The following is a 26429-nucleotide window of genomic DNA, read 5'->3' as shown; positions in this document are numbered from 1 at the left end:
TGCCTAGAAACATTTTTATTCAAAAATAGTCAAACAAAAGTCACAATGATTACATTCGGAATGTTTTGGCTCAGTCGTTTTTGATGATTGCTTTCCCCTGCTTTCTGGCTTAACTAACTGACTTTAATTCTAAAACAAACAGGTTGATAGAGTGCACGCAGTTTCCTACAACTTCATGAGCGTTTTGATGTCGTTGATGCGAGACTTCCTGTGGTCGATGTTCTTAGAGCCGAAGGCTGCCTCCAACATGTCCTGCTTCTGCTTCTGGATCTTCATCATATTCTCTTCAACTGAATCCTTCACGATAAACTGCACACATACATGTAAATGTTTGATAGTTTATTTTAGGGTTAGGTTAGAGGGATAGAGATTTAGGGCTAGTGGAGTTAGGGTTAGAGGGGTTAGGGGTTACAGAAGGAGTGGGCAAACTTTTGGACCCGGAGACAGATTTAATTTCTCATATGTATGTATGAATAAACAAACATCCAGCCATCTACACGTCATTTTTATCCATCCATCCATTATCTGCACCGCTTATCCTCAGTAGAGTTGCGGGGGTGCTGGAGCCCATCCCAGTTATCTTCGGACACATGGAGACTGACAACCCACTCGCTCATTCACACTTAAGGACAATTTCCACCAGCCAATTAACCTGACATGCATGTTTTTGGAATGTTGGAGGAAACCAGAGTGCCCGGAGAAAACCCAGGCAAGCATGGGGGAAACATGCAAACCCCGCACAGGCAGATTCGATCTCACTACCTTAGAACTGTGCCGCTGTCTTGCTAACCACTCAACTGCCGTGCCACACATCATTTTTATATTTATTTTTAAATAGAAGATTTTGATCAAATAGGTTTTGAAACGCTCACAAGAATAAAAAATGTCTTTTTCAGCATTGTTGTTAGTTACGATGTACGATTGTTTTTATTGCACTATAAGTTTTGCCCGTCACTAAGCACAACATCTGAAATATTTTTTGCCTATTTACTGATAGTCCTTACGACATGTTTACCCTGGAGTCCAATGTCTAATCTTGTTGTATACAAAGTTTTTATTAATGACAAAGATGATTAAATTATTTAAACATTTAGTTTTGCACCTTTTACTTAGTATTTCTTTGTAGTATTTCACTAGTAGCCTTTTTGTAATATTTCTGTAGGAAATATTTCTGTAGTATTTTTGTAGTATTCAGTCGGATGCAGAGATTATAATTCATGTTTGTTACCTCCCGTCTCAATTACTGTAATGCACTACTCTCCAGTCTCCCAAAGTCCAAAATCAAGAGCCTTCAGCTGGTACAAATGCTGCAGCGAGGCTTTTAACTAAGACAAGAATGTTCGATCACATTACCCCGATTTTAGCTAACCTGCATTGGCTCCCTGTTAGCTTAAGATGGTTTCAGGGTTCTGTTGGCAGTATACAAAATCATGCAAGGACTTGCGCCCTCATATCTTTCAGGTTTAATTTCCCCCTATGTTCCAATCCAGAAAATGCTGGTCAACTAGTGATCCCAAGAGCCAAGAAGAAATTTGCAGGTTCGAGAGCGTTCTCCATTTGGGCCCTGGTGCTGAGGAATGCTCTTCCCCCTGAGATTCGATTTACAATCTCAGTGGAAATGTTTAAATCTAAGCTTAAAACACACTTCTATTCTAGAGCATATTAATAACCTATATTTTATGTTGACAATATCTGTGTATTATTTGCTCTCATGTAGGTTTTAGATAAGGTGATGGTGTCATAATAGTCTGTTGTTTGCAATAATCTGTGGTCTGTGCAGCCCTTTGAGACTCTGTGATTAAGGGCGTCACAAATAAACCTGACTTGACCTGACTAGCATTACTGTTGTATTATTTCTGTATTATTTCTGTAGTAGTACTGTATATCTGCAGCATTTTTGTAATAGTAATGTTCGAATATAGTAGTAATATGTTTGTATTATTTCTGAAATATTTCTAATTTTTATTACTAAAGTAAAATAATATTCGGGGTCCGTTTTTAAGCAAAAAGTTTAGAATCTTGAGGTAACCTTTTAATATTGTAGTAGTAGTTTTTGTAGTAAACACACAGAAAATGGGGGAAAAAGCCACTACAAAAAAAAAATATATAGTAGTATTCTATTTTTACTAGGTTTATTGTCATGATATTATAAGTGGTTATTATTGTCATTCAATGGGATCTAAGAGCAGTTTGCCCACCCCTGGGTTAGGGTTAGGGGTTACACTTTAGGTTAGAAAAATATTTAAAAACTTTTTTTACACCATTTTCCCACCTTGGTGACAAAGACTTTTCTCTTCTGACCCAGACGATGGCAACGGTCGATGCACTGCTCTTCTGTAGCAGGGTTCCAAGCCTAAACAGAAACAATATTGATCTAGTTATTTGTTTCACCCAATATATAACAAAAATATCTAACATGCTGTAATAGTCATACTGAATACAAATTGCAACAAAAAAACATTAAAAAATGGAGATGTGTCTTATTAAAACTTATTTTGTGTGTGATTTTTTTTTAGATTGTAATCTGATACGTTTTGTAGACTCCAGTAGAAAAAATATGGAGCGAAAGCATCAATGGATTTTGAACTTGCAAGGATGACAGGAGAGAACCCAAACCTCGGATGAGAAATTCCAACCTTTACTAAAAGCCCTTACGATACAACGTTATCACGACAACCCTGTATGTAACATCCCACATGCTGACATTGCTGTGTAAATACCATGTAAATTATAACTATAGCCTTATTCCCCTTGTTTTATAACATTATCTTCTCTGTTCCTTTATCTTCTTGCTCATACCCTCACTATGTGTAAAACTGGAGTGTCATGCCCAATTTCGTTGTCACAATATGTTAGCCCATTTGTAACAATGACAATAAAGGTATATTCTATTCTTCTATTCTATTCTATTCTATTCTATTCTCTCTGAGCTCTTTCTTTTCATTTATCTCTATTGTTACAAAAAGCAGATCTGCCCTAAGAGATGTGGAATTCAAAGAACAACAACCAGTACTAACAATGATGTAAACAGTGCAAAATAGTGAAAACAATAATGAGGTAAAATAGTCAAACGGATTAGCATCCTATGCAATAACATTGGTAGGTGTCCAATATTAAAAACCCCAAAAACGTATCAATCGTATAGTCATACAGAAAAAGACAAATCTGTTTTTATTCATTATTTTATCTTTTTTTTTTGCGATGTTTTCAATAAAAATTGGATGCCGAGGTGCTTAACTTGTTTGGGTGTTTGGGTTTGCCAGGGTCCAAAAATTTTGTTTGTTTTTTTCTCTACGTTTTCCCTTTTTATTTTTTTATTTTTATTTTCTACATTTTTGTATGTGTTGTCTTGCTGTCGGTCACCCCTCTCAAGGGATATCACCAGGGTAGATAGATAAATTCAATAAAAATGGAAACGAGTCTTAATCAAACTTCATTTTGTGTAAATTTTCCACATTTTAAATATTGCAAAAATGCAAAAAAATAAAAAATTACAACAAATGTATTGCATTTTTTTTATAAAGACGACAATATTATATTGAATTACACGAAATACACAAAACATAAAAAACTCATTGTACTCACCGGGTCCATGAGGAAAACGTGTGAGGCGGCGGTGAGGTTGAGTCCGACCCCGCCGGCTTTGAGCGAAAGCAGCATAATGACCGGACTGTTCGGACTGGAGCTCTGGAATTCTTGGATCACTTGGGAGCGCTTCTTTTGGCTCATGGTACCGTCCAGGCGCACATACCTAAAGCCGTGCTTCCTAACACGGACGATGATAAATAAGGACATGATTTTCAGGAGGCCCAGGGCCGATTGTGCGGAATGTCAGTGTGTTACCTCAACGGTGTTTCCAGGATGGTGAGAAAGCGTGTGAATTGCGACACCACCAGACATTTGATGCTACTGTCTTCAAACTGCAGACGTAGAAGATTTGCAATCAGGGCTTGGATCTGCAAAAAAATTTAAAAAACAATCAGCGGTGAACATATTTCCACATTTTGTTTACTCAGGCTGACATCATAACACACTTTTTTTTTAAATTCTACGCTACTTTTAAAAATATTTGTATTAGTTTCATTTTGATTTTGACAGGGGTCAAGACGATGATTTCGGGCCTGTGAGGATCCTTCATAAGTAACCCAGTATTCAAGCACTATGACCACAGTAAAAGCTGTCTGAAAAAACGTTTGTCCTAAATGTTCCTAATTTGCAGCCCTCACAAAGGTAGATCAGGGCCTGTGAGGATCCAGCACACCATCGTCTTCAAGACGAACTAAAAAAAAAACTACACCTTCCCAGTATTTAAGGACTATGCTGACAGCCAAAGCTGAGGGATTGTTGTTTGCCCTTTATGTTCCTGATATGCGGCCTGCAAAATGATAGTTTGGGTCCTGTTAGGATCAAGCACACCATCGTCCTCCAAAGGGCACCAACAGGCAGACGAACTGCAGGAACCCACATTTGTTCCTCATCACTGACACTTGACTCTAATCAGAAACCCAGTATTTAAGGACTGTGCCATCAGCAAAAGTTGAGGGATCGTTGTTTGCCCTTGATGTTCCTGATTTGTGGCCCGCAAGATGGGCCCTGTTAGAATCAAGCACACTGCCCAAGATGACAGTTTGGGTCCTGTGATATGGAGCACAACACCGTCCTTTTAGAGGTCGCCAACGGGCAGATGAACTGCAGGAGCCCACACCTGTTCTGCATCAAACGCACGCGACTCAAACCAGAACCCAGTATTTGAAAAGTGTGCCGACAGCAAAAGCTGTCGCGTCATTGTTTGCGGTTGATGTTCCTGATCTCCTGCTTGAGTAAACCTGCCGTTGATCTATTCTGGACTTATTAAACTTTGCTAGTCAAGTGTTTTCCGGACTGTGTTTTTTGTTTTTAACTTTCTCCCTCCTCCCATTTCGAAAGTGCCCTTTATTAGTTGACCTTGCCCCTGAATAAAGTATTGTCAGCTTGTGTGTCTGCGCTTGGGGCCGCCTCACCACATCATAGAAGGGGGCCCCGCTTAATATGAAAGCTTTATGTAATTGCGGCCTATGCTAATTTGATATGGATGCCTTCTCCGTGCTAGTTAGATAGGCAGGGCTGAAAATTAACACGCTATCGTCTGTGATCTATGTACATCTTCATTGCACTAGCTACTTCCTGGTTTGACCGATTGCAGTACGTGCACATCACAAGTTTTAATGAGCTCACTGATTTAATCCAAATTATGGTATTTCATATTTTAATTGGAACGAGCAGGTGCCAGGGTGGGTAAGGAGATCGTCACTGCTGTTGAACTGAAGCTGAAGGACAGCGGATGCACCTTGCATATTTCTGCCTTTAAAATAAGTTTGATAAACATGTTTTGTCTATTTGACACTCTAAGTGTTATAAAACACAAATTAGCTTTATTTGTTTCTGCTATCTTGTCATAAGTCACAGGAGGTTTATTCATTCCTAATATTGTCTTTTGAGGTCTTATTTTGTGTAGATATTTTGAGAACAGTGCTTATATCCAACTTTTTATTTAGAAAACCCATTCGGTTCAAAGTCACCTAGACCTTACCAACCCATGTCTTAGCAAGTGAAAATTGCAGGTTACCTTAGAGCTAGTTCTCCACTTGCCAGGCTTTCTTCCTCTGTTCTCATCGGCCAACTCCTGCGGGAACTCCACCAGCTCATTGATCTTGATGTCACTCCGACAGAGCGGGCAGCGAGCGCTCTCCTAAAATTGCAAAAGTTGATCCCACTTATTTATTCATCCTCCCAAAACAGTTTGTGACAATTGTCTGATGATTAAGCAAAAAGAAAATCTTCTACTGCCACCTGCTTTCAAGTGAAAATGTTGTGATAGTATTTGGTGGACATGAAGTTTTAATTCCACAGTAATTTTGATTCTAGTCCATAACTGAGCCCAAAAATATAAATAAAGAGAAATAAATATGTTCAGAATAGCAGCAAGTGTCTGCAGTTTCTAATAGTTGTAAAATGAATGCACCATGATGCTTTTGCAGAAGCAGCAAACGTATGACATGTCTGTACATCTTAGCCAATTGGTTATTTCTTCCCCTCATTTTAACTGTAATTTTTAAAATTTAGTTATTTAGTTTTGTAGAAAAATAATGTAATGTCTACCTAATACAAGCAACATTTTCTTATTTAGCTAATTGGTTATTGTTTTTTTCTTTTAAATGATGAACAAGATAAAATAAACTAAAGGAGAAACCACATATTTAAAAAGAACAAAACAATCCATATGCTAAATATTAAATGCATTTATTAATTTAAAATAAAACACAAGAAACATGATAGCATAACTTAAATTATAAAACATTTAAAATCGTGAAATTTTAACCAAATTAAATAATTTAAGTAAGAACAGGTATATAAAAAGGCAGCACGGCGGGGCAAAGGTTAGCGCGTGTGCGGCATAGTTCTGAGGTTGTGGGAACCTCCTGAGTGGGTTCAAATCCAGCTCCTGGCCTTACTGTGCGGAGTTTGTATGTTCTCCCCGTGCTTGCGTGGGTTTCCTCCGGGCACTCCGGTTTCCGCCCACATTCCAAAAACATGCATTTCAGGTGAATTGGCCGGTCCAAATTGTCCCTAGGTGTGTCTGAGCGAGTGAGTTGTCTGTCCCCGTGTGCCCTGCGATTGGCTGGCAACCAGTCCAGGGTGTCCCCTGCCCACTGCCCGATGATTGCTGGGATGGGCTCCAGCATCCCCGCGACCCTACTGAGGATAAGCGGTGCAGCTGATGAGATTAGATGAGATGAGGTATATAAAAGAAGCATATTTTAACAAGATCAAAAAGGAAAGTATACACCATATTTGAAATGGGCAAATTTTGAAAGTTGTTTTTAAGCAGATTGATAGTTTACTTTTCCTTTCATGACAAACAAGATAAAAACTGTTGAAATTTCTGTTGAAGCTCAAGATTTTTTTAACATTGTTTCTTGTATAATAATAATACAATAAAATATAACAACAATCCTTGTGCTCATTTACATACATTTTCTTAAGTTATTTAATGTTGTAAAAATATGCTCGTTCTAAATATGTTTTTTTCATTTAGGTTACCTTGTTCCTCATATAGAAGGGGAAAACAATCCAATTGCTAAAGATAAAATGACAGCTAAAACAAAAAAAGTTGCCATTGGGTAATTTTCTTTTTTGATTGAATGTTCTTTATTGTCATTGATAACAGCGCAGTGAAACATATGCATCAATACTAGACATGGCACTCCAGGGTAAACATCTAATAAAGAATTCAAGAGAAAAATAAGATGAAACACTGTCAGGATAAATATGCAAAAATATATATGTATTGCTTGGTGACTGGCTTAATTTTTAATAATAGTGCAACCAAAAACTTGTGCACCACAATATTAGTGCACATTTTGCATAAAAATTCTAAAATAAGTCGCAAGGTATATATTTTCAATTTTGCACGCTTGTTTAGGGTGGTCATGGCACCGGGGAAGAAACGCCTTCCATTGTTTTATTTATTTATTTATTTTTAAGTGGTTGGTTGAGCAACGCACTTTCACAAGGCGAGTCTTTTAGCATTGTATGTCAATTTTATTCGTTGAAGTTGGAGTCTTTCAGAAAAATGACGGTATCGATACCTGCTCAGTGCCGATGACTTGTGCGATGCATGGGCGGCAGTAGACGTGAGCGCAGTGCGTGATGACGGGCAGTCGGACAGAGTCCAGACAGACGGAGCATTCTTCGTCCGATCCGCTGGCAAGCACCACTCGAAGTTTCTCCACAAGGCGCTTGCGAAGCTCGGCTGGGGTGGCTGTTAAACTTGCTTGGACTGAGAACAAGAAACTATTTGGTAATGTCTTGCTTTGAACTACTCATGGGAAGTTTTCTCCCCCCAAAAAACATAATACATATACACACCTTCTTCATGGCCAAATTCATGCACTTTTAAAGGACTTTCAAAGCCAATTTTTCTCATTTCTCCAGTACCACTCGAAGAAATCCGATGTAAATTGTGTATTTCAGATCTACAAATATATCAGCGATCTACAAATTCAATTTTTAATCTTGAATGAATGAATTAAACTTTATTTTGAACATAAAAAAAAACAAAGAAAAAACAACAAGTCAAAAATCAAAAACAATGCAAACGTAACCTGTCCGAAAAGGAATACAAAGAAGCATATGCCTATTTAATCCTACCCCTTCGACTTCCTTCTAATTGTCTCACAGCTAAATCTCCTGTGTTTTCACATATAACAAACATCTCACGGTTAACACTAGATCATCATCATAATAATAACTGCAAAAATATTACCAGATTATATCATCATAATAGTTATAATAAAAAAAACAGATTATTAAAACTATGATTAGGATTTTGATTATTATCATAATTACTGTTTAAACTATTATTCTTTACTATTTTTATTATATTATTAATAATAATCATGTTCTAATTTATTATTATTGATAATAATAATATTATCTGTATCCAAATAATGTTAGTGAGCAGAAGACACAGTCAATAGACGGGTCAAGCTAATAATTACCGGTAATCTTGTGCTTTTCATTATAATTATTATTATAACTATTATCATGACTATTATTATTATTATTACCATTATCAACTATATAAATATCTTCCATTCATTAACTGCACCCTGATAATGAATCACAACCATTAATTTCATTTTAGGCAGGCCGGAATGGCACGCGCACCGAGGGTCCCCGCTTGCAGCAATATGGGTTTGCAGATAAAGGATCACAGCCGCACGAGTGCATTTCATTCTAGGTAGAAATACAGTAACGGCAAATAGAGTTGTCACGCCCAACAAAAATGCGCTCTGCCAGTCCCCACTCGCAGCAATATTTGATCAGGGGTAATGGATTGCAAAATATTTCTCAACCTGTGATGCACTGAGGCCACAAAGTACAAAGTAAAGAGGGACCTAGCGATCCATTATCTGCACCACTTATCCTCAGTAGGGTTGCGGGGGAGCTGGAGCCCATCCCAGCTACACTAAATTGGTTGCTAGCCAGTCGCTAGCCGGAGACATACAACCTAGGGACAATTTAAACCGGCCAATTAACCTAAAATGCATTATTTTGGAATGTGGGAGGAAACCGGAGTGCCCGGAGGAAACCCATGCAAGCACGGGGAGAACATGCAAACTCTGCACAGAAAGGCTAGTAGCTGGATTTGGAACCAAGACCTCAGAACTACATTTACAGTTGCAGGAAGTTCTTCCCATTACAATTTACCACTGGCAATTGCTACCTTAATTTTTTTGCATCTCCAATAATAAAAGGCCATAATTGAATTGTAATCCTTGCACTAATACACATTTCATAGTGCCTGGTTTGGTTAGTAGCATGCGCCTGTCCTCTATGGGGCAACCTGTGAGGGATTACACTTCTTAGGACAATTCCATACAAACTTATGTCGGCTGCCGTTTATCACAAGGAAAAAATATTCAATGACAAAGCGAAGCCACCAGAGAGAAATGTCGGCTTCATTTTTAGCAGACTTGTTGAGAAACATGGCAACCATTTCAAGCATTTCCAAGCACTTCACCCAAAATGTAATTACTTTTCAGTTCTTGAAAACACAACATTAAAATTTAGGCATTTTCAAGGATTTCAAGCACTTGTATACAGTTTTAGGATATTTTTCTCCCTAAAATATTTTAATACGAACCCATCCATAAATCAATGATTTTCATATAACGTGTGCTATTTAGATACTTAAAGGGACACTAATATTTGACCATTAGATGTCACTGAATTGTGTGGAGCACTGAAAACTGGCATACAAAATACAGACCAAACCGCAAAATTTTTCTTCTCATTTTTTCATCCATTCTTTCAGGTTTATGGTTTTAAGGGGTACCTGTAGAATAAATATTTTCTAGTTTTGAAATAATGTCATTTTCAACACTTTCAGTGTTCTTCTACAATAAAAACTTGAACCATTTTTCAATTAAATCTTCAAAGAAAAAAAAATATTCGGGGGGAGGGTTCAGATAGTTTTACTTCACCTGTAAACATTTTAGTCACTCAGGGTTGACAGGTATGCCTTACTTATTAGGACTTTTTGAGGTCATATCTGTATTTTTATATTGCATAAATCCCCTTAAAAAAGACTCTGTGGGGAAAATAGTTTTTGTTAGACCTGCTCAGATTTGATTCATTCAGAGTTTACAGGTATATATGTTAAATAAACCAAACCAAAACTTGGTTTGATCCAGCGTTTTTTTTTGCAGAAACAACTCCCACAAGAATTGTGCAACGCTTTAGTTTTTTTTTAATTCTAAGCGAATCCAAAACAACACCCCCAAAAATTGTTTTAATGTATATAAAATATTCAGAATCTTTTTTAACAAAAACCTAAACAATCCCCACTCTTGCCCAAGACAGCAGCCAATTGCAAGAAAAAAGTACCTGTATCTGAGGGGTTGCTAGCCAAAAGATCAGGGTGGCAGCAATATTGACGAAGTCTCATCAGGATAGCCAGGACATCTGCATAATACCTCAAAACTGTGCCTTCTGCAACATATCTTCGAGCAAAAAACAAACACAGGTGACTTATTTTTTGCGATTTATTCAATATAATTTGCTAGCAAGATTGTTCTAGATCATTGTTATTTTCTAGTTTCCTTATAAAAGCACGTTAGTTCAGTGATATGCAAAATGTATTAACAATACTGCTAGCTTCACTAAATAGATTTCAGAGAAAAAACTGCAGTAATTAAAATTTTAAAGATCTGGCTAACACTTACTAAGTGCTTTTAAACTAATTAATGTAATGTTTGTTACTCTTTTATTCGGACAGTAAAAACTTTCATCACATTTCGTTATTTCTTTGTGTATGTGACATAAAAGTAAAGAATCCATACTGTTTTTATAGAAGTTTTCAAGTATGCCAGAGTTGTTCATTATTTTGACTGTTATTTTGACTATTACACACAGGTTACATTGTTTTCATTATTGGCCAATCATGATGCTTTTATTACCACACTCTTTAGGGCTGATCTACATTTTTTAACCTAGGAGATATTATAAAAAAAGGTTCGGGCAAGGACCTTTTAGAACAGGTTGGAATTTTCTAATTTAAGGGGTTTTGTACAGTCCTCTACCTTTTTCCTAGCACTTTTATACTTTATTGATGTCTTCTTTCCTTAATTTGAGTGTCTACTAAACTATAAACCTATCAGAGTGTAATGTTCTTTAAATGTTTATTATTCCTTTATCAACTGACGTACCTGGAGATGGTGTTTCTTCCTTCGTAGAGCGCCAGCTCATAATCGTCGCGTTCGGCGCGACTGAGCTCCACTTGCTGAACGAAGACGCTCTTATCAGGCAGCAAAACCAGAGGGCGACCATGCAACTCGCTGATCTTAGTGCGCCGCAGCGTGATGCACTTTACCAGTGTCTGGAGGTTCCTGAAAAACAACAATGGGTACTTTTACATCCATTTTTTAATTTGTTACCCTAGACTTTACAGTTGATTTAGATACATGTGCCCCTTATATTTGAAAACAATCACAAAGGACTATTTTGGGGATGGGTGCGCCTCATAATCGGGTGCACCTTATAGTGTGGAAATCACGGTACAGTTCATAAAAGAAGGCTTACTGCAGGCCGGCTTTATCCCCTTGCGTCACTGGTTTCTGGATGACTCGATTCCACCACTCCCTCACGTCAAACGGCTTGATGCGCAAGAAGGCGAGCAGCATCCACAAGTCCTTTACACCATTCTGGATGGGCGAACCTGGAAAAGCACAAAATACAGGAGGCGCTAAGTAATGCTTCTGTGCGCGGTGACGGCTAACAATGGCCCCCAATCAAGTACAAACCTCCTCCACGATGGAACAATCCAGATTGAAGTGGTCTGTCTATCAAGTCAGAGAATACTCGGCAAAGAACAGCTGAAACAAGACAAATTAGGAGACATTGGAACAAAGATTTAGACCGATATTCGGCAGACTTTTCTGTACCACGGACCGGTTTAATGTCTGATTAATTTCTCGCAGCCTGGCCCAATATTGACATTAGTAATGATAACAATAACAACAGCAATAACAAGAACAATAACAATAATAATAATTGTAATCATCCCAAATTTATTGTATAAACATGAGACCACTGAGGATCTAAATGACATTAGAAAAGGCCTTTAATTTTATCTTATTAACACACTTACGGTACCACGCTGTACAATGTTGTTTTGGCTGAACCCTTTCCTATAATGCTCCATTACAACTCTGTACAATGTGGCACAGTGAGTAAAAATAATGTGATGATGAGAAAAATCTAATGCCTTTTCCTTTGTCATCTACAATTGTAATGGCCCAGTGGTTTAGATTAAGCGTTCTCTGTTTCACGATAGGCGTTTGCTTCCCGATGCATCCATCAATCATTAGTCATTTATACTAACGTAAAACCTATGACGTGAACCTAAACTATGAGTTTTGTTGGGGAGGAGTGAAAAACAGTGTATAAACAAAAAATATGGTAAAAATAGGCATTTTTTATTTCTTTCTGTGCAACCAGCTACTAGTCGTTGCCGAGCACTGGTTTAGACGATTCAGATTTTATTTTGTAACAACATTTTCAAAGAGATTACAGAAATTTGGAAAATTTTAGGTACATTTAATCATATGTTCATTTTTTTCATACAAAGGACCGTCTCAGAAATTATAGAACTGTGATGAAGATGTGTATTTTCTGTAATACAATTAAAAATACAAAAACGTCATACCCTGTGAATTCATTACAAATCAACTGAAGTATTTTCTTGTGTTAATATTGCTGATTAAGGAAAAAACCTCATGTGTACCATCTCAAAATTTTAAAATATCTTGAAAAAGTTCCCGGGTAGACTGCAAGCCATTATCAACCATATGAAAATAATAAAAGGCTTGCTATATTTCAATTGATTTGTAAAGAATCCAACATGAATGACATTGTTTTCTTAAATAGTATTACAGATAATAAATAACTTAATGTAAGATGTCTTAATTTTCTATAACCGTCCTTTACAATATTGTGACTACAGCACAGGGCAAAACAGAAAAAGAATAATATTCTCACAATGATTTACTTTGAAATGACATTCAAATTGTGAAATTACATGCGGTGAAGTCAAATCTTATTGTATTTATCTTTTAGTGGTTCAAATAATTAAATGGAAGTAAATGACTAAACAGTTGCATTTCTATCCATCCCTTATCTGCACCTCTTATCCTCAGTAGCCCATCCCAGCTATCATAGGGCAGTGGGCAGGGGATTGGACATGTGAGTGTGGGCAAATAATTACCAGATAAAATCCAGCGTCGCTCTGCTTTGAGTTCCAAAACTGCCTTGCTCATCAGTGTGTTGGGGTTTCGGATAACGTGGCCCTCATCAAGCACTACTCTCAGCCAGTTGATGTTGTGCAGGGGACTGTTGAGTTCGTACAGGACCCTGTTGGTAAGCTAAACACAAATAGGTTGCCATTGAATAATGAATAAGAGATAGAAGGGCAACTAGTTGAGCATGGACCCTCTGTAAACCGGAATTAGTAAAAGGATTATCTGAAATTTATCTCGAGACACAGATTTAATATTCAATACAATATGAGTCCTCAATAATGACGCACTGCAGAGATTTTCTAAAAAAAATTAATGCTAAAAAAATAAAAATAGGAGACATCACCGAAAAGTCTGCGGCGAGCACGTTGTAGGTGGTAAGTACCACATCCTGAGAGGAGAGGAAATTGATATTTCTGTTGCGTTCTGAACCGTGGTACATGTACACTTTCAGTTGAACGTCAGATCGCACGTGCTCCTCAAACTGGTCCTGTAAAAACAAACACGAAACCCATTCCATTAAACCAGTGGTCATTATGTAAATCATAAAAACGGTCGCTATGTTGTATGCGCCTACCAGCCAATTGCTAAGCACTGACAGCGGGCAGACGATGAGGGTCGCCCCGGCCGATATGGCTTTGCCAGGTTTTGATGTGGCGCAATTGGCAGCTGTAAAAAAGATAAAACTCACAAAGATCAAATTATATTATTCAGATTGTTAAAATACTCAGGGTCCGTACACCTTTTTAATGACCATCTTCAAGCAATTTTAAGTACTTTCAAAGCTAATTTTTCATTTTCTCCATTACTATCAAATGAAGAAATCGGATTTGAATCATGTATTTTGCTGAGCGACAAATGCATATGCGATTTCTAATTTTGCATGTGCATTAACCAAGACACCTGATGTTGAATTGAGATCATGAGTTAATCCTGAATATATTTGTTTTTGAGACAAATCTCTCCCCATATAGGTGTTGGGTAAAAATGGTAGTAATATGTAGCTTACAATTTCAGTTTCAGTAAGTCCTTCCCAATTTACCACTGGGGAATGCTACCTTAATTTGTTTGCAATAAACGTCCATTATTGATACATAATCCTTGCACTAATTCACATTTCATAGTGCCCTGTTTAGGTGCAGCATGCACCTGTCCTCTTGGGCGCGACCGGTAGGGGAGATGACGCTTCATAGGACAATGCCTAACAAACTAATGCCAGCTGCCGTTATCCCGAGGGAAGAAGGAATGCAATGGCCATGTGAAGCCACCTGAAAGCAGTGTTGGCGTCAACTTTAAGCAGACTTGTTGAGAAACATGCCAACAGTCTCAAGCATTTAGAAGCACCTCACCCATCTTTAGTGAAAAGACACTGACATTTTCACAAGCCCAGAATATATTGTGTCTGTTCTATTTGGGCTCATGTGGTTTCATTTGGTTTCATTGTCATAATATCTTTGACCGAACTGTACTCCCCAGCTTTTGTTTTATTTTATATAGTTTCTTTAAACCCTGATGTTTGAATTGGGCATGCAGGGAAATCCATCTTTTTAAAAAAGATGACTTCCTTTGTCTTCTGGCATTTTTTTGTAGAAGTTATTTCTGCAGATAACGACTCACCTATGGCTTCATCTATCTTTTTTTTCTTCTTAATTGAATGTATCATTGACACCGGGCCTCCACGTGGCGCCGTGACTACGTCAACATCGTCCAACAGCAGCGTTTCCTCTGCATAATGTCAAGTCAATGAGGGACTAGAGATCAGCTATCTGTATTTGTGAACAAGCACTTACCGAATTTTCGCTTGGTAGGTTTTGTTGTTCTTTTGCCTGCAATAGAGAGAATTATTTAAAACAGCTAGGTTAAGGAAAATTCTAATTTGGGGTCACACACCTTTCTCTGACTTTGAGTAAGGGGCGATGAAGGGCTCTCCCATGAAGGCCCTGGGACATGAACAATAAGCGTTAAACAAAAAGTACTTTCACAGTGTATAAGGAACAAAAATACTGAATAGTGTACATTAAACTAAGGAATCCAATATTGTCGCTATGCTATCAAATGAAAAAAAAAAAACATCTTTTTTGTTTCTTATCCAAACCGCGTAACTATTTTTTTTAAACCGAAAGCTACTTTTTTGTTACTCATTGAAAAAATCTGCATAGTACATAGCTCAGTTTTTAACATGCGCTGTCGTTCGGGGATAATGGATCAGGATGCACGGGTGCTGTTTATTTTTAGTGGAAAGAATACAAAAAAAGCCGCTACGCATGACATACATTTCCTCTCTTCCTCTACCTCTCATCAATAGGCGTGCCACAATGTCATGCTTCAACGGCCCAAACTGGAAAATAAATGTTCTCTACAAGCCCCTGCTCTCAGTAATACTGGACCCTTGATAATGAATGACAACCATAAATTTAATTTTAGGCAGGCCAGAATGGGATGCGCACCGATGGTCCTTGCTTGCAGCAATATGGGGTTGGGATAAAGGATCACAGCGGTACAAGTGCATTTCATTCTAGGCGGAAATACAATAACGGCAAAAAAAAAAGCTGTCACGCCCGACAAAAATGTGCTCTGCCAGTCCCAGCAATATTTGATCAGGGGTAATGGATTGCAAAATATTTTTCAACCAGCGATGCACTAAGGCCACAAAGTACAAAGTAGAGAGGCACCTAGCCATTCATTGTCTCAGTCGCTTATTCTCAGTAGGGTCGTGGGGTTGCTGGAGCCCATCCCTGTTATCTTCGGGCAGTGGGCAGGGGAAACCCTGAACTGGTTGCCAGCCAGTCAGAGGGCACACATACAACCACTCTCACCTCGATACAATTTGGACCGGCCGATTAACCTGAACATGCATGTGTTTGGAATGTGCACCATGCAAACTCCACACAGGACAGCTGGCAGCAAGATTTGACCCACGACCTCAGAACTGTGCCACGGACACGTTAAGCACCCAGCTGCCGTGACGCTGAGCGGATAGACATTACAGTATAAATTATTGACTAATTCCAAAAAGAACTGGTGTTTTTGAAGACATCTATCATTGGCTGTTAATCCCAATTAGAAATCACATTTCCTAGAAATTCACAATGACCCATCACTGGTAAGCTATTTTCAGAACAGGTCTGTGGGCTACTAAACTGCTCTTCGGCAGCCAGCATGTACCATGTTCGTGACCCCTGATCTAAATCTTGCTTTTCTGGTTTGTTAAAAAGTCATTTGAATATAAATTTTTTTGTATATCTGTCAATATTAAGTGTACTGTTGCTTTCGAGTAAAAAACAAGAAAAAATAATTTTGGTGATAGAGTGAAAATGGTGTACACATACGAGCTTGAGCGTAGGCGGACAGACTCTCCGCTCGGTCCAGCTGCATCTGCTCCAAAGTGACAATACATTTAATCATGTTACCTTTAATCATGTTACCTTTCACCAAAATTAATTCAACTGATTTGAAATGTGACATCATACCTTTTGCAGCTGACTGTTTAAAAAGAAAAAAAAACAAGGTTAAGAAAATGCCACACTGATTCCTAATCATTAAAGGGACACTGTGTATTATTTGACCACAAGATGTCGCTGTATTGTGTACTTCAACCGAAAACAAGTTCTACAGAGCACAAGGAAAAACAAACTACAGAGACTCAATGTGACCAAAACACATCATTTTACGGTACTTTTCATTCTTCTGCCAAGCCTTTTGAGGTTTTGAGGTACTCGTAGCAGCAAGATTGGCAGACAATAATGTCACCTACTTCTAGGTGAGCCTCATGTTATGTAAAATAGATAAACATTTCTTGACCCATGGGTTTAAAAAAATTTGCGTTTTTTTATTAATACAATATTGTTTTTCTAAGGAATTATGTTTTTCGACCATAATGAGGTGCTACATTATACACTATGTCCCTCTAAGACAGGGAGCGGGATCCTTTTTGACCCAGAGTCATAAGAGCAAAATATTCCTTTTTTTTTTTTTTTCAAAGAGCCATAACTTATATTTTAAGAAAATATTCAACAAAACTGCCAAACCCGCTCTCCACACAAAAGCTAATACATCCACGCATTTGATTTGACTGTGTGACGTTAGATGATTTGATAACATGTAATAAAAATTATGCCAGACCCCGTGTCCCATATTAAAAAATATACCACTTTAAACTCGTCTCCCTCTCGTTAAGGCTAATTTTGACCTTCATTTTTTGCAAATAATGGTTTTAAAACAAGGTGCAAGCAATTCCTTTGTAAAAATGTCACAAAATACTGCAAACGAAGAGTTTCCCGCTGTGCAGTATTTCCCTTCAGCGCAGTGGGCGCATGCCACAGAGAAGGATGCGTGCTGTGTGTGCAGACATCTGCCCACCCCTACCGCTCACCCAATCAAATCCATCCACTCCTACCAATCACCAAATCAAATTGACCTGTGCAATTGGCTGGCATTTTGGGGAGTTTAGTTTGTTCCGTGGGTTTTAATCATAAAGTGTCGCAACAGTGAACATACAGTTTAATGAGCTTCCATACAAAGGATTCTTTAGCAAGACGAGGTCTGTTGGTGTGACACATTGACTGTAAACTATAATAAAACCTCTGCCTTTGATATACTGGACCGAACTATTAACAATTAGTGGTACATGGCATTGCACGTGCCAACCTCCACTGAGAGCAAAGAAGCTGGAGCAACACAGATGAAATTTGCATGAGCAAACCATTATCTCCGGTCACATGTACTCGTGAAATGAGCCACGTACGCCTCGTAGGTTCCCAACCCCTGCTTTAAGGGTTTGAAAACAGACCTTTATTGCAAACTATAAATTCAATTATTTTTTTTAAGAATAAAAACTACTGCAGAACATTGGAAATGTCTTTTTACTTTTTTTATAAAAAAATCAAAAAAAGTAGTATCAGTTTAAAAAAAGTATGATGTTTTTTTAATAACCAGTTTTTTTTACCACAAAGAAGCGTTCAATAATACACACTGTCCCTTTAACTTTGAACTGAGTTACTTACACGTTTGTACACAGACAGTGGTCTTCCGTCACGATTGTTGGAGAGGATCAGTGCAATGGTGGTTAGTGTTTTTCCCTGGAAAAATGAATATTGATGTGACAAAATGATTGCTAGAAAAGCTTCGAAAACCCCTCCGAAGTATATCTGTGTACTAAATGTAAAGTGTAAACCGCAAGAGGCCGTCAACTCACCAGTCCCATATCATCGGCGAGTATTCCGCCAAGGACCCTGTCAGGTATTTCTTTGACGGAGAAGCACGTCAGGGTATTGTAGAACAAGTCGCCTCGCTTCTCCCAAAAAGGCGGCAGTACACACTTGTTCTCTCGTGCACACATCCAAGATAAAGCTTGCCGCTGGTGCGACATTAGGGGAGTCGCCACAGACTGTGGGAACAACAGCAGAGAAAATATACCGGTGCATTTTTTAGATTTTGTATTGAATTCAGTCACATCATTTAAACACTTTTACGTAAAATTACATGTGTAAATGTATTGAATTTTTTATATCAAGCCTGACATTTGTTGTTGTTTTAAGTTAAGTAGCCACTCAAAATGTACGGAGAAGGATTTTCAATTTGCAAAAAGAATAGGAGAGGAGCCAAACCTGAGAAAACAAATTCCGACCTGTTCTAAAAGCCCACCCCTGAGCTGTTTCTTTTGATAAATTCTCCTAGTTACAAAAGCAAATCCACCCTTAAAGGTGTGGAAAATAAAGAAGAAGAGCAGCAACAAACTTTTATTTATTTTTTAACCATTGTTTGTCTGTGTATTTGGCGCTTCCAGAATGTTGGGTGGAGAGAAAAGGATGGATTGTATTTTCTTATAGTACATTGAATGTTTTTATACAGCAATTTGAGTTGCAATCCGTTGCCTGAAAAGTTATATCAAAATACATTTTGATCTTTAAGCATTTAAGGATTGAGCCAGCTCGTGCACCATAAGATGAAATTCCTGTCATCTGTTTATTGTTTTTGGACTATTTTTAGACGTAAATCCTACAAGTTGGAAGTATTTAACTGGTCAAAGGTTCAATTTTTTTTCATAAGAATATTTTTATGTTCAATCTGGTACTCGGTCTTGAATATTTATAAGTTACTGGCATACAATTTATTGAATAACAACTAAAAACCTACCATAATTAATACAGGAAAATTTGTGAAATGTGTTTTTATATAATTAAAATAGAAATAAAACACACAATAACATCATTCAGAAATTAAAGAAAAAATAACGATAGAATGAAATAAGATTTCTTTATTGTCATTGATTACAACATTGTGCACATTGTAACAAAATTGGATGTGGCACTCAGTAAGGACTCAAGTTATAATAAAATAAAAAAATAAATTATGATAGATATTTAAAGACTAGTGGTTGTATTCTGTATTTGCATCAGAAAATAGTGCAATGACATTAGCAGCAACATTGTGCAAAAATAAGAAAAAAATGAATAAAAAAGATAAAATTATGGTAGGTTTTAAGTTGTTATATAATAACGTGTTTGGCAGTCACTCTTAAAAATATTCAAGACCGATGACTTGATTGAGCATGAAACTACTTATCTTATTCTTAAATAGTTCATAAAAACACAAATAAAACTGTTTCTGACATGACATTATAAGCCTATACCTCAGCTGCCTCCTTTTCACAGTCCTTACTCGCTATCATGCCTTTGAAGAGGTTGTCAAAGGCGTTCTTCAACTAGGAATCAAAAACACCTTTTAAAGAAGTCATCTTAGAAGAAATATATTATTAGCACAATGTATTTTACCTCCTCTGCCGTGAGAAGGAACGTCATGTCTTTTCTATTCAATGCCATCCCAACTCCTGAGTTATCAAGTTTCTGATTTATACCTGAGTTATAAAACACGAAAGTAATTCAAATCCAAACACAAAAGTGTATTATAATCCAAAACTTGAGTGGATAACATTACCTGTGTTGAGTTTGTAGCCATGTAGTGCCAAACGGTGAATGACAGCACTCTTAGTCTCTTGCCTCCCCCAGAAGTAAAAAGTGACAGGCATGGTGAATCTGTTTTTGTTTGCATATGGCACCACCCTGAGAGAAAAAAATGTGGAGATAGGTGATGAGCTTTTATAAAAGTGTACCCAAAAATTATTTTTATGCTCATTTTTGTTCCTCAAGGTACAGTCAATCGACAAATCGTGTTTACATTGTGTTAAATGGTCTGCATTTTTATAGCACTTTTCAAGTCAATGAAGACCTCCCAAAGCGCTTCACACACACAGTTTTTTAAACTTGGAGTCAATACTCGAGTTGAAACATTCTCATACTTTCTGAATGATACAAAAGTGATGTAATGTTGATTCGAAATTCATTTTACATACTGTTTTTATTCTGATTGCAATCAAAAATGCTTCTGTTAGGGATTTTCTATTTTGACCTTTGAACACTTGCTTATAATGCCAGGATTGGGTTATTTTGACTGTTATTAAGCGCTAGCACACTGTTGTTTTTGAATATTGAACACTTGCAAGATTATTGCCTATACATACAAGGTTGGGTTATTTTGACTTTCATTTAGAGTTTGGGCACTATTCTCTATTTTGACTGGTCACTGTTTGCAAAGAAGATTGCCTTTAGAACCAGGGTTGGGTTTTTTCAAGTGTTATTAAGTGCTAGAGCAGTTCTTTATTTTGACTACTGAACCCTTGCAAAGATTTCTTACTACACCAGGGATGTGTTATTTTCATTAAGCGCCACCGCACTGTTCTCTTTTGACCATAAAAACTTACAAAGATTGGTTATAATACCAGTTTTGGGTCATTTTGACTATTACTGAGCGCTAGCACATTATTGTTTTCTATTTTAAATATTGAACACTTGCAAGGTTATTGCCTACAATTACAGGGTTGTTTTTTTTTAACTTTTATTGAGGGCTTGCGCACTATTTTTCTCTATTATGACTATTTAACACTTGAAAATAAGCCAGGGTTGGATTGTTTTGACTATATTTGAGTGCTCGTGCTCTGTTGTTCTCTTTATTGACTATTGAACCCTTCCAAAGACAATTGCTTACCATACCAGGTTCGGGTTATTTTCTTAAGCGCTAGCACACGGCTCTCTTTCAACTATGAAAAAGTGCAAAGATTGTTTATAATACCAGCATGGTTGACACTTCTGCACTGCTACTATCGATTTTGACTATTGAGACCTTGTAAACAAGACTGTTTATAGTGCAAATGTTGGGTTGGGTTACTTTAACTCTTATTGATCAGACTAAGTGCAGTTGTTTTCTATTAACTATTGAAAACTGGCCAAGAATATCACTTAAAATACGAGGGTTGGGTTATTTTGACTACTATTGAGCGCTTGCGCACTGTTTGCGTATGTGTCCCTGTCTGCCAATCATGTTAAGGTTCTTTGATAACCACACCCATTAGGATTGATTTGCTTTTTATAACCTTGAAGATTTGAATAGAGTGTGGGCTCAGGGGAGCACTTTTGGAAAAGGTTGGATGTTTGGTATTGTTTACAGCTCAAAATCAGTGTTTCTCTCTATTTTGAGCGTTTATCAAACTATAAACTTATCACTAAGAATAATTTCAAATCTTACCCTTCTAATCTAGCTAACTGGTAGTCCATTATGTATGCCAAGGGTTGAGCCAGCTCGTTTTTGATGCGGCCAACTTGGCTCCCGTCGATGCTGGTGACCACGATGGCGTTGCGGTCGTGTACATTGTTGGACTCACGCACCAAACCCACCGCTTCGCCTGGGTTCACCTGAAAAAAGAGCGAATCTGTTTAGGTGGATGTACTTCATTTCTTGAGAATGTAAATTAAATGGAAGGACTATCCCTCGAAGGAAGTTCTCATTTATTCTATTATTTCTTTTTATATGAATAATTTCAGAATTATAATACAGTGATCCATTATTTACCGCGGGGGTTAGGTTCTAAAATGAACCTGTGATAGGTGAAATCCAAGAAGAGGAATCTTTTTTTTTTTTACAACTATTTACAATTAAATACTTTACAATGCAATAAAATCAAAGAACAAAACATTTTTACAGGCACAAGAATTTGTTAAATAAAAGTACTGCACACTGTAAATATTCATATTTATGACCAACAAATACTCTTAGACTGTTTAGCCAATCAGTAGAACAAAATCCACGATGAAAAGTGAAGTAACGAAATGGTGAAAAGTAAACCGCGTAATAGCGAAGGTTCACTGAACAGTTAACAATATTATTCAACATAGAGGACATTGTTCTTAGTATTCATTATCTTTTAATACATGAATCCGACAGGAATCCCATGACATTCCAGTTTTAAGTCTTTAAAAAGACATCAAAAGCTTTAAAAATATGAGTTTTTACAGTCCAAATTTGGGTTATTATGAAATATTGAAGGGACAGTGTGCATTATCCATCGCATCCTAGTAGTAAAAAAAACAAAAAACGAAACGTAATAGATTTAAAAACAAAACTTTGTTTATTCAAACAACAATCAAAAACTCCATCAACTATCATCAAGTGGCAAATTAAGGGTAATATTCTTTGTTCGATAAATTTGCATTTATTTTACATAACAGGAGCCCTTCACCTATAGTAAGCTGAAATAATTGTCAACCATCTTTCTGCTGTGGGTGCACAAAAATCTCGTGAAAGGCAGAGCAAATAAATCTTGAAGAAAACTGCCATTTAGTCACTCTGACTCTCCATAGTTTGCATACTTGTCGACCTCAGCCAATTGCTCTCCTTGATAATAATTTCAATTCCCTTTACTAAGTGATAATAAACCTTATAAACACAACACGGCAACAATTTACTTACAGCAAGACAGACTATGTAGAATATCGCAATATTAGGTATCTGAGGACATTTTTGCTACTGTCTCAGATTAGAGCTAAAATGGGTAAGACAAGATTGGTCTAACAAAATAAAAGTTTAATAAAAAAATCCTGAACCAAAAGTATTATATAGAATAAATAATTTAAAATTAACAAAAAAGATTATAGAATACAGGGAAAGCATATAAGTTGACAGGTATATGTTTTTAAATATTCCTCGTGCTTTTCATAATTTAATATCAGTTTTACTAAACCAGATGAGCTTATTAAAGGTAGTGTGTGTTGTTTAAGATGTCCTTAAAAAGTTGAAGTTTAAATATTTTTTCTATTGATTAGTGTTAACAAAGTCCAACTGAGTTCGTAGAGCCTTTTAGATGTATTTTCCATTGTGCCTATTTTGTTTTATCTTACTTTTATCAGGCCGGTTTGGGGCTGACCAACCCCTAAAAGTTATAATTACGGCCTTAAATTTAAAAATCCTGCACTCCACATTTAGGTAGATCGTAATCTACTGGTAAATCGCAGAGGTAATACTAGTAGATCTCAGGAAAGTGTATTCAGTGCATTGTAATCTTTGGGATGCACGGCCATCTAGTGGTCAAATGCAGCATGTGAGCATTGAAGGAGAACGTCAACGCTGCTCATGCTGCAGTAACAAATTGGAGAACTCAAAATGTTTTTGAGGAAAGGTGTCATTTATTAGAATTATAAATGTTTTTTTAAATGGTGTTTATTTTTTTATTAATGATTAACTCATTGATTTAATGATTAAGAGTTTGGATGAAACTTAATACTTAAATGTATGTATCGTAAAATGTATGACAATCGGATTTATCAAAATGCTTTACAAATAAAGAAAAAAATCATGTTGATTAAATTACTATTTAAGTATGTGTTAGAAGTTTTATTATTAGCCACAGATATAATTACTGTATTCGCCTAAATTGAGTACATAGTATTTAATTTATTTCCTATTAATCAATAAGTACTACAGCACAGTGTTACTTATTTCTTGCAAAAGTATCATTGGACAAAAACATTGGCAACAAATAAAATCTGACTTCAATTTAGTCATAGAGTTGACACTTATTACAATTCAACTATTGTATTACATATTTATTTTGGGGTTCATTGATAAATATCATAAGCATTCAATTCCACTTTTTAAAAAAATGCTAGACTGTTCTTGAATATCAATTTTTGGGATGGGTAGATCATTTTGACTTTAATTTTGTATGTAGCCTGCTTGCTGAAAAAGTGTGAGTACCCCTGTACTAAACAATGGTTCATCTAGTGGTCGAATGATCGACCTTGTCCCATTCAGGGTGTTAAAATAGATGTAAACTTTGCATAATGCATCTTTCTGATGAAATAAGAAAATTAAATAAAGCAATTTATTTCTTGCTAAATCAAAATTGAGGGTACGGTCGTTGCCATAGTAACGACTCACGATACATGGCGTGAGACTCGTACAGATTTAGGAACGGAAAAGGCAACGGGATAAATCACGAATTGAATATTTGAATGCTTGAACGACTTCATCTGGATGCTTACCGTCCCGTTGTAATATTTTAGGCCGACTACGGTGCCTTGCAACTGGCCAAGCAACACTTCGCCGTCGGCATTGGGCTCATCATAGGCAGCGGCCCGGATGGCCCGGGAGACGATGGCGTCTTCCTGGCACCGCCGCCCGGTGGAGGGGCCCACTTGGCTGTTTTTGTCAGAACCAAACCAGCTTTTATGGAGAGCCATTCCACCTGCACATATATTTGTGCGGAAAAAAACGGTCACTGCGGAAATTAGGAAAGCCAGGGCGCTTCCAGCATTGAGAGAGTGGAGAAATTGAACAAGTCCCGGACTGGTTAAGTGGCGGATATATGGCGTTAAGTGTTTTGGAGGCTGACAGGAGGGATAGACCGTTCGCCGCCTTAGTCACACACGCCAGTTTGATAGACGGCCTTGTTTCGCACGTTTCACAGCCATGTTCTGACTCTGCTGGCGATAAGAGGTGCTGCGTGTTTGTCATGAAACGCCTTTCTTACTTTGGTGGCTCCCTTGGCTAACAGGCCGACATTTTCCACCCGAAAACGACGTTGACGTGGGTGACGTCACAGGCTTTTAACTGTATCGTTCGTGTACTCGGCACGACGTCAGTGAGAAGAAATACTTCCGCAAACATTAGCAACAACAGCAGTCTATGTAAACTAGTTTTTCTAAAAGTGTCGATAAAATCTGTTCAAACCTCATATTGTTATGTAATGAAGTTGTGTGTTTAATTGCTGTTGAGATAGTCGAGAAAAACTGTTCAAACCTCACATTGTTTATTTGCTAAAAAAAAACCAAGTAGTATTTAATTGCTGTTAAAAGTGTCGATAAAAACTCATATTGTTGGGATATGATATAATGAAATTGTGTGTTAAAAATCGTTAAAAAAATTGTTAAAACGTCATATTATCAGATATAACGAAATTGTGAATAACGAAATTGTGAACATGCTTAATTGCTGTTAAGATTGTCGAGAACAATTGTTCAAACCTCACATTGTTTATTTGATGTTACTAGTGTCAATAGAATTGTTCAAACCCCCAAAAAATATTGTTAGAATATGATATAATGAAACTGTGAATGTGTTTAATTGCTGTTAAAAATGTCGACAAAAATTGTTCAAACGCCATAGTGTTAGAAAATGATATAACGAAATTGTCTCATCTCATTAGCTGCACCGCTTATCCTCAGTAGGGTCGCGGGGGTGCTGGAGCCCATCCCAGCAATAATCGGGCAGTGGTCAGGGAACACCCTGAACTGGTTGCCAGCCAATCGCAGGGCACACAGGAACAGACAACTCGCTCGCTCATTCTCACCTAGGGACAATTCACCTGAAATGCATGTTTTTTGGAATGTGGGTAGAAACCGGCCTGGAGGAAACCCACGCAAGCACGGGGAGAACATACAAACTCAGCACAGTAAGTCTGGTAGCTGGATTTGAACCCACACAGGAGGTTCCCAAGACCTTAGAACTGTGCCGCACACGCGCTAACCACTGCACCGCCGTGCTGCCCTAACAAAATTGTGAATATGCTTTATTGCCGTTAAAAGTGTCAAGAAAAATTGTTCCATCCTCACATTGTTTACTTGCTGTTAAAAGTGTGAATAAAATTGTTCAAACAAAAACCTTTTCTTTCCAATTGTTCAAAACTCATATTGTTAGAAAATGATGATATAATGAAATTGTCAATATGTTAATTGCTGTTAAAAGTGTCAATTAAAATTG

General features: G+C 37.2%; 1 protein-coding gene across 1 annotated transcript; it reads right to left on the bottom strand.

The window, feature by feature from the left end:
* On the bottom strand, positions 1-25241 carry hltf (helicase-like transcription factor). The gene is given in 25 exon segments (XM_088353944.1): positions 1-309; positions 2273-2353; positions 3586-3766; positions 3844-3956; positions 5606-5728; positions 7629-7819; positions 10432-10547; positions 11253-11432; positions 11626-11761; positions 11847-11918; positions 13310-13466; positions 13687-13830; positions 13918-14009; positions 14958-15065; positions 15131-15166; positions 15231-15237; positions 15240-15280; positions 16670-16823; positions 18344-18418; positions 18535-18726; positions 19972-20043; positions 20114-20196; positions 20277-20401; positions 21921-22087; positions 24713-25241. Coding segments are annotated over 25 exon segments (2988 nt in total). The 5' UTR covers positions 24911-25241; the 3' UTR covers positions 1-165.
* Between the last annotated feature and the right edge of the window lie 1188 nt (positions 25242-26429).

The sequence above is a fragment of the Urocampus carinirostris genome, chromosome 15 (genome assembly GCF_059441175.1).
Source record: "Urocampus carinirostris isolate Australia breed hairy pipefish chromosome 15, RoL_Ucar_1.0, whole genome shotgun sequence".
NCBI lineage: Eukaryota > Metazoa > Chordata > Actinopteri > Syngnathiformes > Syngnathidae > Urocampus > Urocampus carinirostris.
This window is presented reverse-complemented; position numbering and strand designations above follow the sequence as displayed.